General features: G+C 40.3%; 1 protein-coding gene across 13 annotated transcripts in view; it reads left to right on the forward strand.

Moving 5' to 3' along the window:
• The window catches only part of SLC4A4 (solute carrier family 4 member 4), a 347209-nt gene that overhangs the window by 312865 nt on the left and 18251 nt on the right, over positions 1 to 16093 (forward strand). For all 13 annotated transcript variants that reach the window (XM_084971070.1, XM_021100504.2, XM_084971072.1 and 10 more), the window contains 2 exon segments: positions 7973 to 8151; positions 9305 to 9377. In XM_084971070.1, coding sequence (XP_084827196.1) covers positions 7973 to 8151; positions 9305 to 9377 — 252 coding nt within the window.

Consider the following 16093-nt stretch of genomic DNA (forward strand, 5'->3'; position numbering starts at 1 on the left):
ACTTACTTTTGGCACATAGTTGGTCAGAATTACTATGCATCTTTGAAGATAAATGCCTATTCTTTTTGCTTTTGACATTTTTCTTACTAATAAAATTCAGAGTTTTGTGTTTATCACATTTAGGATTGAGGAAATACTGAAATTTTATTTTCCTATTCCCTGTAGGAAGCATTGGCCAATCAAGGCATATTAGGATTTACCTGTTAAAATAGTTGAGTGTGTATGAAATGTTTCCATCGCTTTTGAAATTGCTTATTTGAAATCATTCCTTTGAATGACAATAGTTATAGAAGAAGTGCCAGTGTTTTGACACAAATCTAAAGAAACCAGTGGCGATACCATCATGAATCAAAGGCTTTTCACTCTAGATATTGTTCTGCTCAAATGTTGTTAGGAAAGGAGCCTGTGAATGTGAAAATTGGAGATTCTATCTGAAATTATAAAGGGCCCTGACTGCTATGTAATTGATTCAGAAGAGAAACCTGAAGCAGGGGGAGAGATGAAGGCATTGTGATATTAAAGCAGGATGTTTTGGGGTGGCATTTGCTCTGGCTCTGTGTCCCATGGCTGCTCTGTTTGGCATGGGATCTTCCTTTCCACTCTACTGAACAGCTCTGTACTGATGAGGAATGCCAAGGTGCTTGGCTTTTCTTGGCCATCATTTTGGTTAGTTATGTCCTGCTTTTTCCTTGCAGAACACTCAAAAGCAAACCAGGTTCAGCAAGGTCATGACTTCTCCAGGGTCTTTCCCTGAGTCATTGCAGAGGTAGGGAGATGTCTGAGCCCCAAATTTCAAAGCCAGGGAGATGTCTCCCAAGGAATGTGATTTTAAGTGTTATGGATTGGGTGTAGGAGGGAGAAATAATTTAGAATAGAATTAGGTGGTTGTAGCAATAAATTCTCTCTGATCTACTCTATGGTAAAACCCTTAATTTGAGTGCATTTTCTTGGATCATGCCGAAAGGTGCACTGTGTTAATATTTCTCTTCTATTCTTGCTATCACACCTTAAATCTAGTCCTTTTATCCCATGTCTAGACTGTTCTAATGGTTTAACCATGAGTTAATAACCAGTTTCTCTTGCTTCGTTCCAAAAGCAGAAATATTTTTTAAGTGTTGTTCTTATTTGTCAGGCCCATATTTCTAAACCTTTATAGCTCGGCTCTTTAAATCTTTCCCCCTTGAAGAGTGTCCATTTGTGCTAGCTTGGGATTTAAGTCTCTTTGCGATATTATCTCACCCTCTCTTTAAAATGACTCTCTCCACACACTGTACCATGCCCTGGTCAAATGAACTGTTGGGTTCCCTTCAAATCTGGCACTTCCTTCTGCTGGTTGTTCCAACTCTCCTCTCCACTCTTCAGTGATTATTACTTATCAAAATCTTCGCCATCTGTTAAGATCCTCCAAATGTAAAAACTTGACAGTGTAGCCTTCACTCATAATTTCGATTCTCTTGGGTTTGCTCTTATGTTATTACTCTGCAGCCTTGGTCCCATAATGTCTTACGCTGTAGCTTTTTGTGTAATTACTCATCTTCTTTTCTGGGTCAAAACATTTTCAAGGCGAGAACTATGTTTTAGTCCTCTTTCTAGCTCTCATGGGGGCAGCCCATTACAATGATTTCCGTAAGACAGACTTAGTAAATACATTGAAGAATCATATTATCTTGGGCCACGTGTTTCTCAGAGTTGATGCACTGTGTGAGGTGGGTGATAACCAAAGACTATGCCAGCCCATCTCCAGGTCTCATAGTGAATGCTTCCGCTATTCAAAGCCCCCTTCAGATGTCATCACTGCAAAAAGTTTCTGTGGGTTCACACTAGACATAAACACTTCATCCTCTGTACTCTTGGATGTCTTTTTCAAACCCCTGTGGATCTGTATTTAGAGTACATTGTAATTTGTGTACAAATGTGTGTCCCTTCCTGGGGTGGGAGAAATTATGTCATGGTTCTCAGCGTCCCCATAAATCAGCTTGTTGTCTGAATCACGGAGGGTCCCCAGCACATTTATGCTGTGTCTGTGCATATCTGTCTATGGCTCCCACACCCTTGGTTATCATCAGTTTATCAGATATAAACTTTAGACTGTTAGGCTAGTCTTTTGTTCTCACAGATTTTCCCATGAGTTTATTCCTAAATATCTTGTGTTCTGTATTAGCAAAGCATGTACAATATCAAAAGGAACTAAAGTTTCACCTCCTATCTTTGTACTTAAAATAACCTCCAGTTTCAGAAAGTAGAACATCCTTTGGATTTATATCCACGAAGACAAGGACTTCTATAAACTTTAAAGGACACACTTAACCTTTTGAGCGTTTATTGAGTCCTTGCTATGAATGGAACACTTGTGTTAGAAGTTGAAGGCAAAAATTGTTCTAAGTAATGGTCTCTGCCTTGAAGGCATTCAGTGCATTTTCCCTATTCACCGTTCATATTCACCACTAGGTCGGAATTGACCTTGCCTTCTTTGTGCTTGATATTCTGCACATACAGTAAAGAATATGCTTCCACATCTGGCTTCAGCTAATAATCTATAAACCCCTAAAGGGCAGATACTCTGTCTTATTGTTTTATCTAACACAAGGCCTAGCATAGGTGTTCAACAAATGTTTATTAAAAAAAAAAAGTTTCCCAAGCAAAAATATGAGCATATGCAAAGGCCCTGGGGTAGGAAGGAACTTGCTATGTTGAGGAACAGATAACAGGCCAGTGTGACTGGAACCTCAGGGGTTAATGTTTCAAGATAATGTAGTGGGAGCGGGACCAGATCACCATAGAACAAAAGTTCTCAATCTCAGCAATAGTGACATTGTGAGTAGTTCTTTGTTGGTGGTGACCGTTCCTTGTATTGCAGGCTGTTTAGCAACATCTCTGGCCTCTCTTCACCAGATGCCTGTAGCATCCTTTCCTCCAGATTGTGGCAACCAAAAATGTCTCCAGACATTCCCACCTGTACCCTGGAGGCAAAGTAGTCCTAGGAAGAAACACTGATGTAGAAGCTTATAGATGGTTTTACAGTGCTTAGCTTTTATTCTCAGTGGAACAAAAAGCCACTAGAGCGTTTTAAGCAGGAAAATGCCACATTATGATAGAGATTTTAAAATGCTTACTCTGTGAGGAGAATAGGTCCTCAGAAACACGAGTAAAGAAGAGTGAAGCAGGAAACTTTTTTTTTTTTCTTTTTAGGGCAGTACCCACACATATGGAAGTTACCAGGCTAGGGGTCAAATTTGAGCCACAGCTGCTGGCCTACGTTGCAGCCACAGCAAGGCCAGATCTGAGCTGCATCTGTGACTTACACCACAACTTGCAGCAACACCATATCTTTAGCCCACTGAGCGAGGCCAAGGATCGAACCTGTGTCCTCCTTGACACCATATTGGGTTCTTAACCCGTTGAGCCACAGTGGGAATTACTAAATTCTTTGCTTTTACCTCTTTGGACTAGTCTCCTTAAAATCTCTCTCGTCTGGCCTTTGTGTTTCCCTAGTGCTGTTACTTTAGTTTAAACTACGTCATCCCAAGCCTGGATGATGGCAGCATTATCATGATTGTCATCTCTGCCTCCAGTCTTGACCACTTCCAGCACATCTTCCACAATCCAGCAGCGCCATCCTTCTCAGCGGAAATCTGATCCTATCACTTGTCTGCTTAAAACCCTTCAGTGGCTTCCCATTGCTCTAATGCTAAAGTAATAATAATAAAAATAAAAAATTCTAAAGCCTTCAGCAAAATATCAAAGTTCTTAACTTTTTAAGCCTTATTTCCTACTTTTCCGATCTCCCATGTGCCAGTCCTGTTTAATTTTCTCAAAATGGTATCATCTTTGCCTGGTTTCTTCTCTTGTTTTTTTCCGTATCTTGTCTCTTGGCGGGTTATGGCTCATGTTTTAGGACTCAGCTTAAATACCACCCCTATGCAAAGCATCCCTGACTGTGGGCAGAGTTGAGTATCCCTACCTGGCTCTCCCAGGGCACCCCGAGCTCACCTCTATTGTGGATGTTTAACACTGAGGTATCGTGAATGCCTGTTGGAGTGTCCAGCTCCACTGCTACATTATAAACCACTTGAAGGCAAGGCCTGTGTGGCTATGATTTTACTTCTAGGATCTAGCAGAGTGCCACCGAACAGCTAAATAAACATTCATTCACGTATCCAACAAGCATTTATCTTATGTCCACTCTGAGGTGGGCACTATGCCAGGTGCTGGTGTTTCAGTGATGGATGAAAACACACATGGTCCCAGTCCTCTTGGAGTTTCTGGTCCCTGACGGAGAGAAGCATCATTCCAATAATTATGCAAAATGTGACATTGCAGATATGTCTGGTGCTGTGAAAGAGAAGTGATGGTGCTTGAAGAATCCGTAAGAGAAAGTTTGACCTAGTCCAAAAGGTGCTTGGAGTTGCAAGGTGGTGGCACTTACCCTGAGACCTCATACATTAGTGGGAATTAGTTGAGCGAGGCTGGGAGCAAGAGTGTCCCAGGAGGGGACAGGAGTCGCTATGGCTGAACACTTTACAAGAGGTGGTAACCGGCCAGAATGAACGACCGAAGTGGTCCAGTGTGGCTGCAGCGGGAGAGGGAGGGCTGAGTCTGGAGAGGGAACTATACAGAGGCACATCAGGCAGGACCTTCAGGTCATGTTGATGATTTTCCCTTCCTTTTAAGAGTATCAAGTAGTCTCAGCATGGTTGAGGGAGTGCTGTCAAGAGGTACAGAGTAATTATGCATCTCTATAATTATTTTGTCCTAGAACTTTTATTTATTCTGGTGGTTTTGCGGTTACCTTTGTATTCTACTTTCTAAAATCCTGATTCCACTCTCTTGTGTCCCTTTTTGCTTTTTATTTTATTTTTTTGCTTGTCTCCAGCATATCTAGTTCAAACTTGTTTTACTTGAAATGGTTTTAAGAGCATGGAAGTAGCTCAGGGTAACATGCATGACTTTTTCTGCAGCCACTGTTCTTTTGACCCGTAGACCTGGCCAGTGTGCACATCGTTAGGTTATTACAGTTTCCTTGGTGACAGGATTTGAGGATGCTGCCCATTGATTACGATGTCGGTACCTCGAATATAGTCTTAAGTAATTTAGTTTAAATAAGGCTTGTAACTATGTGATATTTCCAGATGTTGTCCAACTTTCCCCTTTCCCCCCAAGTAATTTACATTTTTTACCAATGAACAAATGCATTTTGATACTTTTGTATAGCTAATTAAAAGTGAATAGTTACCATTTAGAAGAATGTATATGTGCTGTTTGTCATTCACTTTTTAATAAACTTTCATTGAGCATTCACAATGCATCATGCACTCTGCTTAGGTGTTCAGGATACAGTTCAGCTGCTCATATTACTTATAGTCTAATGTCAAAGACAGAGAAATACATCTACAATTTCAAAACAGTGTGCTGAGTGCTGTGATAGAGGAAACAGTAAAGTGACAGACCAGGAAATCTAAAAGGGGGAGATCTAACCATAGATTTGCCCATCCCCCCTGGGCCAAGAGAGGAAAAACTATCAGAAAAAAAGAAAAGCTGGAAGGATCCATTGTGGCTCAGCAGGTTAAGAACCTGACACAGTGTCTGTGAGGATGTGAGTTCGATCCCTGGTCTCACTCAGTGCTGGGAGTTCTTCTTGTAGCTCAGTGGGTTAAGAACGTAACATAGCATCTATGAGGAGGTGGGTTCGCTCCCTGGCCTCACTCAGTGACTTAAGGATCTGGTGTTGCCATGAGCTGCCATGTAGGTTGCAGATGCGGCTCAGATTCCGGCATTGTTGTAGCTGTGGTGTAGACCAGCAGCTGCAGGTCCAGCTCCAGCTCCAATTCAACCCCTAGCCTGGGAGCTTCCATGTGTGGCAGTTGCAGCCCTAAAAAGGAAAACAAACAAACAAACAAACAAACAAACAAAAAAGGAAAAAGAAGGCTGATTTAAGTCTTAAGCATGAATAAAACCCCATGCTTCCAAGGGAAGAAGGACAAGTAGAGGTTATTTCAGGTAGGGGATTCTATGTGGGCAACAGGCATTAGTGAATAAAACTTTTTCAAGAAATGGCATATGATTGAATGTGGCCATAACATAGGACCCAAGTAGGAGAGAACTCAAAGATGAGGCTGCAGGTGTGAACAGAGGCAGATCCTGAATGGCCACAGGCAGGTGTGAGCACATACCATAGGCTACACCTTAAGGTATGGCCAGAAACCACCCACTTATGCAATATTCCTGGTACCGCTCTGGTTCTAACTATCATCATCTCTTGCACAGGTCATGACAGCAACCTCCTAACTGGTTCCTGTTCTCTTCAGTCTGTTTCTAATGCACAGCCACAGTGTTTAAAACATGAGCAGATCATCCTATTCTTCCATTCAAAACCCTACTGTGGCTTCCCACAGTACTCAGGATACAAGCCCAGGTTCTTGAAGCTCTCCATAGTGCTTATTACTCTTTCAGATGCTGTATTGTTTACTTATTTATGTTGTTTTTTGTTGTCTCCCTCAGTAGAGTAGAAACTCCATCAGTGTGGGAATTCGTATCTGTTTTCTTTGCAAGTATGTCACCAACACCTAAACCTGTGCCCATTAATAGGTTGGTGGTGAGAATTTGTTGAAGGGATGAATGCACGAGACCCCAGATTTAGCATGACATTGACCTCATTGGTCGCTACTGAACAAGTTATTTCAGTTCCTTCTCACCTTGGCCCTCCTTTCCCCTACTTTAACCCACTCCCAATTCAAATCCTTATGCTTTCAGACCATCTGTACTGCAGTGAAATTGAGTGTATATTAACCTATTTGTCTCTTGAGATTTTCATTCTCAGCCAAACCTGGACTAAATAAAAGTAGGCTTTGCTTGCTTGTGTCAGCTCCCCTTGCCTGTGAAGAGTTCTCTGAAAGCATGATTAGATCCATGTGTGGGAGCCAGGGATGAAATCTAGGCATTTCAGTGAGAAGGGAGCAGTGTTCTGAGGAACTGTAACTGGATCTGAATGATAACAGTCACCTAGTTCCTAGTGTAAAGCCCATTCTCATTTTTTAAAGCCAGCCTCTCTGTTCCTCCAGATTGGTTATACACCGGCTCTTGGCACTGCTGCTTCCATGCTGTGAAAATGGACTGCTCTATTTTCTCAGGCTCCATAGGGGTATTAGGCATTTGCTTTCTTCATAAATAGAGCAGAGAAATAGAACCATAGAATAACATTGTGGACACATTTAACCATGTTTATTTAGTGAGTAAAAGAGCCAGACCTTTTGTTACATTGTCTGCTTCTCCAGCCAGTAAATGTTATTGTGACCATCAGGCAGTGTTTGAAATCAACCTGTCTTTATTAAGGGTATGTAATTACCTTAATTTTAATGTTGAATAGGTTGTTAAACAGTGATTTTCCTATACTAAGAGAGGGGAGCAACGGTTTGCTACAGACCCACTTAAGATTGCTTTCAGATCATTAGTGCACATATGCTGAATCTTGTCCAGGTAAATAGCATACTGCTAAAGAGTCAAGCAGAGAAGGCACAGTGCCTGCTCTTAAGGTGCTTATGTTAAAAACAACCAATATCACGATTGCTACTGTCATTATTTATGGAGCTCCTTCTCTGCAGCTATGGCTACCATTTAAGTTCTCACCAGACACTTTGCCTCAGTCCCTCTACTGAATGATCTCAGTGGCTCTTCAAGGTAGCGCTACATCTCCATTGTTCCCATTCCATAATTGGATGCAGAGAGCGTAATGAACAATAAACAAATAATAATAAGCCAGGAGGGGTGTGACCTGTGGCAGCTTTGTGTTTAATTGTTAGGGGGATAATATAAAGAAGCTGAGGTCTCCTCATTTAAGGAGCATAGCTGCTGATAATATTATGTTTATGAGGCCAGGTGAACTGGTTTCTTTTGATACTCTTAACCTCCTCTGGAAACAGGACTGGATGGCAGTGTGAGTCCTTTCTCCACATGGTTGTGTTTCCTCTTGTTACAGAAAGGCGCTGGCTACCACCTGGATCTGTTTTGGGTGGCCATCCTCATGGTGGTGTGCTCCTTCATGGCTCTCCCGTGGTATGTGGCTGCCACTGTCATCTCCATTGCTCACATCGACAGTTTGAAGATGGAGACAGAGACGTCGGCACCTGGAGAACAACCAAAGTTTCTAGGAGTGAGGTACGTTAAGTCAGAAGAAAATGGCGCTACAAAACACACCATGCACAGACCTATGTGTCAATCAGAAGGAACTGGGCAGAGGCGGAGGAGAAAGAGTGGGTGATGAATAATTATTCCCGTACTTGCAGTTCTAGAAAGGGCTACATTTTCAGTAGAGAGTCTTCCATAATTTCTTGAGTACACTTTTTATGTTACCTTTCCTTTGATTTACCAAAAGGCTGAATGATGGAGAGTGAAAATGCGTGCAGGTCATTCATTTTCTTCACCAGGCGGGTCAGTTTGGTGGTGCATACGCTATCACAAGCATGTATAAAGACATCAAAACCCTTTAATTTTTCAGCTCTGTTGCGACTCCCTAAAATACCTGAGTCTGCTTGTGATTTTCAAGATTCTCTGAAAGGAAAGGAATTCTTATTTTCTAGTTCATTTTCTATCTCATGAGCACTGAGAAGCCTTGACCTCTAGCTGTTAAACTGGGTAGCCACGAGGGCTCTTAGGAGACCTTAATACTCTGTTGCATACTTTTTGCAGTAGGCTCTGCTCCTAAGTGCCCGGGTGACTGGCTCCCACGACAGAGCCATCATTTCCCACGCCACAACAGTGGGTGATTCTTTCTTGGGGGCTGGGGGAGGGGGCGTTGTATGGGAATCCTATGTGTTAAAAAGTACTTTTGTTGTTGTAGATTTGGAAATTAGACTGATGGGATTTATTGCATTTAGGAAATTTCCCTGAGCTGTGTGTTAATTAGAGTGTGGGACAATGTAATAACTGTCTCCTATGAAAGAAGGTATAATTACACCACAGTACAAGTTGTTTAAAAAATAAGGGCTTCAAATAGGCCAGTAATTGATGGACCAAGAGCAAGTGATTTTTTTTTCTCTCTTGATTTTAAAAGGACAAAGGATTTAGCGGAATCTTTTTTTTTTCTTGATGAATTCAAATCACATCCTATAATAGTTTTAAGTGAATTTTTTATAGTTCTGTTGAGCTTCTGTGCTGTTCTTGAGGTATTAATTACATGTGATATCCACACCTTTGCTGTTTTAGCCAAACTTTGATTCAGTCAATGTATAGTCTTTTTTGAAGGTGAAAAAAACAAGAGCATGCTTATGAAAATAAGAGGTAGAATGGTAATCTTTTGATTTGGTTTCAGGGAACAAAGAGTCACTGGAACCCTTGTGTTTATTCTGACTGGTCTGTCAGTCTTTATGGCTCCCATCTTGAAGGTAAATATGTGAAATACTTGCCTCTTCTTCTCAAAACACTGACAGATGCTTGGATATGTGAACAGCAGAGTTGGGTCACCTTGCTGTACAGTAAAAGTTTATAGAACACTGTAAACCAGCTATAATGGGAAAAAATAAAAATCATTAAAATTAAATAAAGATGAGAAAAGAAAAAAAATATATCTGTAAGATTCTTGTCACTTCCATAACACACTGCGTGAAGCAGGAGTCAGGCAGAATGAAGACTTTAAAAACTTTTATCTTGATTTCCTTCTCCCTCCTTCACGCCTTCTGTTGCTATTGTTGTTTTTATTATTGCAGTTACTTGGTTGAACCATATTAAATTATCACTATTCAATTTTTTTGACCTATTCATACAATTCAGTCTGATCTCCACTCCCCACCGCAGTTACTCACTTTTCTAATCTTCCTACATCCTTTCTTCCTGTCACCTCCCATTTACTTGACCCTACATCCTGCCCTCCTTCCCCACGTTAGACTCTTGGATAACATGAATGCCTAAGAATCATCATTTAATGATGGTCTCTTATTTTTAATATTGCTGTGTTTCTATTTTCTTGAACCAGAAGGCCTAATATCCTCAAAGAGAGAATAGAATCAAATTACTGATTTGTAACTAGAAAACTTTTTTTTTTTTTTTTTGGTCGTTTGCCATTTGTTGGGCCACTCCCACGGCATATGGAGGTTCCCAGGCTAGGGGTCTAATCGGAGCTGTTGACACCAGCCTACGCCAGAGCCACAGCAACGCGGGATCCAAGCCGCGTCTGCAACCTACACCACAGCTCACGGCAACACCGGATCGTTAACCCACTGAGCAAGGGCAGGGACCGAACCCGCAACCTCATGGTTCCTAGTCGGATTCGTTAGCCACTGCGCCACAACGGGAACTCCTCCGATGTAACTAGAAAACTTCTGAAATGAACTTTTGAAGAAGAAAAATGATAGATTATTTAAAATGTTAGGAGTCAGCATATAGGTTTGATGATGAAGGGGGTGGATATCTGTTTCATAGATAAATATAAAGTATGTATGAAAACTTCTTTATAAGTAGAGACGGTACTAAAAAAGACTAATATAGATCTGTCATGCAGCTTCCAGTTTTCTTTTATGACACAAACATTTTATTCTTTTTTATTATATAAACAATACTAGCCAGTTTTTGTTAATTTGTATCTTATGCTTTGCACGACAGTACATGAATATCACCTGTAGACTGAAGAGCTACCACTGTTAGCAATATCCTGCCAAATTTTTCTCCAAAAATTTTTATTTTTAAACCATTCTAATTTTTATAGTTTTTTTAAACATGCTTATTTAATTACACAAGTAATAGAGCACTGCATTCTTAATAAAGAATTCAAACAAGACAGAAGTACAGTGGAAGGCAGAAGCTCCCCACTTCTTTCAAGTTAACCCATTTATATGTCAGTTGCCAATCAGATGAATTTGTGGCAAGTGGAACTGTGATTTCTTAACTTATAGCTAGGGTGGACTTTGCATTCATAGTATTTAAATGAACACATGCACTATGTATAGAATACTTTGTAAACAGTTAAAAGTTTTAAGTCCTCATCTTTTGTCCGTGGTTTCCACAGTGTCACTTAACTAGTTTAATTAATTTCTGACTGGCATCATGAAGGAATATGTATCTCATGTAACAACGTAGGAAAGTAAAATTAAAAGTAACCACAAGAGTTTTGTTTCTGGTTACATACAGGGCCTTAAAAAAGCACAGATCTTATGTGCTGTGGGGACAGAGGGAAATCTCTTGTCACTTTTGCCAGGGCAGAGCAAGGTGTGGCGTAGGTTCGAAGTTGTGGGAGTTGCTTAGCACCAGCTCCATGGCTGGAATGCTCTGTGTTCCTCTGGTACCCCAGAGACACCATGACATCAGCTGTTGGAAGAGTCTAATGACAGCTTTTACGGCATAGGCAATGGGACCTCGTCTGGACAGATCAGCTTTTAGGGAGGTCATTGTAGGTGATCATGACCTCATGGTGTAAGATGCTCCACTCGGAAGGAATTTGCCCCTGGAACCCCTGAAGGTGGACTCACATGACACAACCACAAGGTTTCTGTTTCATAGGGTCTCCTAGTGCTCAGCCACACGTCAGAGTGTGACGTGTGTAATCATCATGTGTAATCATCACCACTCACTCTTTTTTTAAACTTTTAGATTATTTCTTTTCATTACTACAGTTATAAAATCCTAATTCAAAAAAGTCTGATGTGTTTAAAAATTCTTCTATGTGTTTGTTACAGCAAATTGGCTTTAATGTTGGAGAATCTGTCAGCTGAGTAACCATGCATGATTCCAAAGGGACACAGAGGACAGACACTGTATAAACTGCTATTTTTAGGAAGAGATGCAAGGCCTCTTCCTGACTCTTTTGTCACCAAATATGGCTGCAGAGGAGTAGAGCTAAAAGCACTTTTGTTCTTCATTGTACCATAATTCTTTTTGCCCCTGATGAAACACCGTAGTATGTACAGGAACAGATTATAATCTAGAGAAAGGAGAAGGATAAATGTAAGGGGTCACTGAACGTGATCTTGCTTTTCCTTTGACTTCCTTAAGTTCTGGCTCACCGCATTCAGGTACTTGTGTCCATAGCTGGCCCTTTCCATCTGGCAACCTTGGGTCAATGCAAAGAGTCGGTAGAACAGTCGGTGAAAAAGGTGGTTAGCAAACATTTTTATTAGGCCAAGTTTTGCCCAAAATGTGGGGAATGAAGTCATTTTGTTAATGTAGTTTCCAACATATTGTGGGGAACCTAGAGTTAAAACAAGGTTAAAAGAGTCTAGCATTGACTGTTGTGGTTCCTTGCTTCAGTATGTGAGGTTATTTCCTTGCCTCAGGAATCCTATCCAAAAAGATGAGCCAATTTCAGATCATGTGCTCTTCTTATCTTGGAAGTTTGTTATGTGCATTCACTACAGAACCCTTGTTAGCTCCTCTGAAAAGTCAATACAGGAAGAAGCAGATGTCTAGGGGACAGTTTAACTAAAACCCAAGTTACAATTATGTCAAAGTCAGGATTCACAATTAACTTGAGAATTCACTGAGTGAGTGGTATCAGCAGTTACTTTGGAGGAGGAAACCTCTTTTCCTCCACTATGTGACTGTGTGTGTTTTAAAGAAATAGGTGACAATTTTAGGGATTGGTTTTACCTAACAGGAGCTGCCTTTGAAAGGCAGATGATACAAAGGGGATCAAGAGAAACATGTGACTTTGTAAGATGAGATGGCTCAACACCTCCCCTCCAGCTTCCTGCCTCCCTCACAGGTTTGCTGGCCTCCAGTGTTGCTAGTTATTTTCTCCTGAGCATTAAGCAGTATGGTTAGTTGCTCCCCATGTGCCATTCTTAGGCACACTTAACTTTGAACATGAAATTTATGACCTCTGTTTCAATCTCTTTGCTGAGGTTTGTCTTTTTACATAGAAGAGTGTAAGGAATCAGAGTGTAGTAGCTTTAAGCTCGGGAGGATAGCCCTTGACCTTGGCCGGCATCAGTGGCAGGTCTCACATCTCACCATTGATTCAGTACAGAACTGCTGGGAAGCAGGAATAACTGGCTTCCCAGGCTGGCTAGACAGTTTAGATCTGTGTTTCTGCAGTGGCAACATTGCCTGTTAAGCTAGTGTTCTGTGTGGGGAGACCTGGGGAGACCACAGAGCAGCACAAAGATGAAAGGCAGTTCCTGAAGCTTACTTTTTCCATTCTTCTGGAAGGCCTAAAGAAAGAAGGATCCAGAAAAGTTCACTGCGACTTTGGTTGCTTTTGCTTGAATTAGTTTATCCTTAACATGAGGAGTGGCCAAAATTTACCTTTCAGTTTTGTGTTCTAAAACCTGGAGGAGAGCATTTTACTTTGAATTTGACAAACATGTACAAACTCCTATTATGATGTACACTCTGCTCTGTAACAGGGAAACAAGGAGAAATGATAATGAAGACAGTGGTGAAGATGAAAGATAATTACTAAGCAGCCCCCATTTATTGAGCTTGGCCTTGGACTAAGGGCTCGGCACAGGTTTTTTTTTTTTTTACTTTTAGTTTTCCAATAACACCTACAAAAAGTATCCTTCCTTATGACTGACTCCACTTCATAGGTAAGACAAATCATGAGTCGTGTGCCAGGTCACAAAGTTCTTAAATGGTAGAGCCAAGATTGGAACTCAGGCAGTTCTGACTCCAAAGCCCGATCTCATAGCCCTCATGATATACCACCTTTAACATAAGACAGTGTTTGCCCTCAAAAAACTTACTCACTTTCATTTCCCATGAGATGAACTTCCCCAGCTTCTCTAATCCAATTTTGGATTCTCTCATGTGGAGAGAAAGATGGCATTGTTACAAACTGCTCATTGTAGCTTGCTCCACAATTTCTTCAATGACGAGGGACTAGCTTGCAAATCAGCAGCTTTCTCATGATTTTTAAGGCTTAAAAGCATTAAGATATTATTTTAATAACATGGTCCTGAAGACAGTTGTTGTAGTTGAAAAGGCAGTATTATAGAGCTTAAAACAAAACCAAGCCTTCAAGTCTGACCTTTATAGCCATGCTTCTGACCTCAACTCCTGCCAATCCCAAAGCTACCATAGAGGGGGCTGAAGAAAGTTGTACGTTGCACTTGTAGCCTTCTCAACTTGGAGCAGTAGGTCCTAATGCTAACAATGACAGCAGTACCACATTTATCATCTATTGAGTATCTTGTTATGAGCCGGGCCCTAAACTAAATGTGTCCTGTATTCTTTTCCATAAGAGCTATATGGATGAGAATACTGAGGATGGGAAGACTCTACTTTCTCTGCGTTGCACAGTGGGTGGTGCCAGAGTTGGAACCCAGGTCTAACCTCTATGTCCCATGCTCTTAATTAGGACCTCATTGTGAGTTTTACACATTCTCACACTCACACATAGACACTGATGACTGTGATTTTGCCAAGAAACCTCACTCTTGTACTGAATTCTGTGCTGTGGATAACCACAACCTCCTCTTTTTTTTTTTTTTTTTAATTAAACTTATCCTTTTTACATTTTTTCCTAAAGAGAAATACTCTAACGTTATCAGAAAATCAAAAGGAGGGATCAGTCCCCACACTTTGAAAAATTTGCTAATATGCTTTATATTCAATCTTTATTGATCTCATCTCACTTTCATTCTTCTCTCTGGTTGTAGGATCAAGCACTTAATTTTTTTCATTTTTAATGTTTATTGAAAGCATTGTAATAGTTATGATTATGCTTTTTTGGCTATGACTGATTATATAATTTTTGCATAATTTTATCATTTGGCAATTCTTGATATGCCTGTGACCCTAGTACACCTTGTGTTTCTTATTTTTAAATTTCTCCTGTCTTGCTTTATACAAATGTTTACCTACTGTTGCTATGTACGTTACACTAGCCTATCTTAAAACGGGATCCTATCTTTTGAAAACATATTCTTCCTTTCCTTTTAAGAAATTTCTATTGCAATGACTGATTTTATTATAATGAATTTCTAAGGATTGAACTTCTGATGTGACTCATGAACCAAATCCAAAAACAAAAATATCCCCTAACGAAGGAATTCTGTTAAATTTCCTCAAAATTTCCAAACTGGAAGATTTTCATTGAGACACTACACTATCATAAAGAAAATGGTAACTCTCACAGCACATTTGTATCACATTGAAATTGGCTAAAAAATAAATGAATAGCCTTCTTTATAATATGTACTGTTTTCAGTAAAGAGTATTTTTTTTAATAATTTTTTTTATTTTCCCACTGTACAGCGAGGGTTATCCTTACATGTATACATTACAATTACATTTTTCCCCCACCCTTTCTTCTGTTGCAACATGAGTATCTAGACAAAGTTCTCAATGCTATTCAGCAGGATCTCCTTGTAAATCTATTCTAAGTTGTGTCTGATAAGCCCAAGCTCCCGATCCCTCCCACTCCCTCCCCCTCCCATCAGGCAGCCACAAGTCTCTTCTCCAAGTCCATGATTTTCTATTCTGAGGAGATGTTCATTTGTGCTGGATATTAGATTCCAGTTATAAGTGATATCATATGGTATTTGTCTTTGTCTTTCTGGCTCATTTCACTCAGTATGAGATTCTCTAGTTCCATCCATGTTGCTGCAAATGGCATTATGTCATTCTTTTTTATGGCTGAGTAGTATTCCATTGTGTATATATACCACCTCTTCCGAATCCAATCATCTGTCGATGGACATTTGGGTTGTTTCCATGTCCTGGCTATTGTGAATAGTGCTGCAATGAACATGTGGGTGCACGTGTCTCTTTTAAGTAGAGTTTTTTTTAAAAAACATTTTCGTGTCTAAAGCTGTTTCTCTACTCATACCCTGTTCTGAGTTAATGCTGCCTTCTGATTTTATTTTTTGTGGTAGATTTGGCAATATCTGTCATCATAAATTTAGAGAAAACAGACCTAGGCACCAAGGCACCAATTTCCTTCACTGTAGTATTAGAGCTACATTAGAGAAAATGTTTAGCTAAGCTTAGGTCGGGGATGGGGATAAGGCTTAAGATCATCTTTGTGATTACTTTCTTTTAAGCCAGAAAAACACTTTACTCAGAGTAGAGAGTTAACTACTGCAGGATTTCTAACTAGTTTGCCGTGAACTATACTTCTGTCTTCCCTTCCACTTTTCATGTCTTCCCAAGAAATCTGAAATCTAAT

This window comes from Sus scrofa, chromosome 8 (assembly GCF_054392235.1).
Source record: "Sus scrofa isolate SSC_HxYL_T2T_F1_AM1 chromosome 8, Sscrofa_HxYL_maternal_Yorkshire_Landrace_v2.0, whole genome shotgun sequence".
NCBI classification, from domain to species: Eukaryota; Metazoa; Chordata; class Mammalia; order Artiodactyla; family Suidae; genus Sus; species Sus scrofa.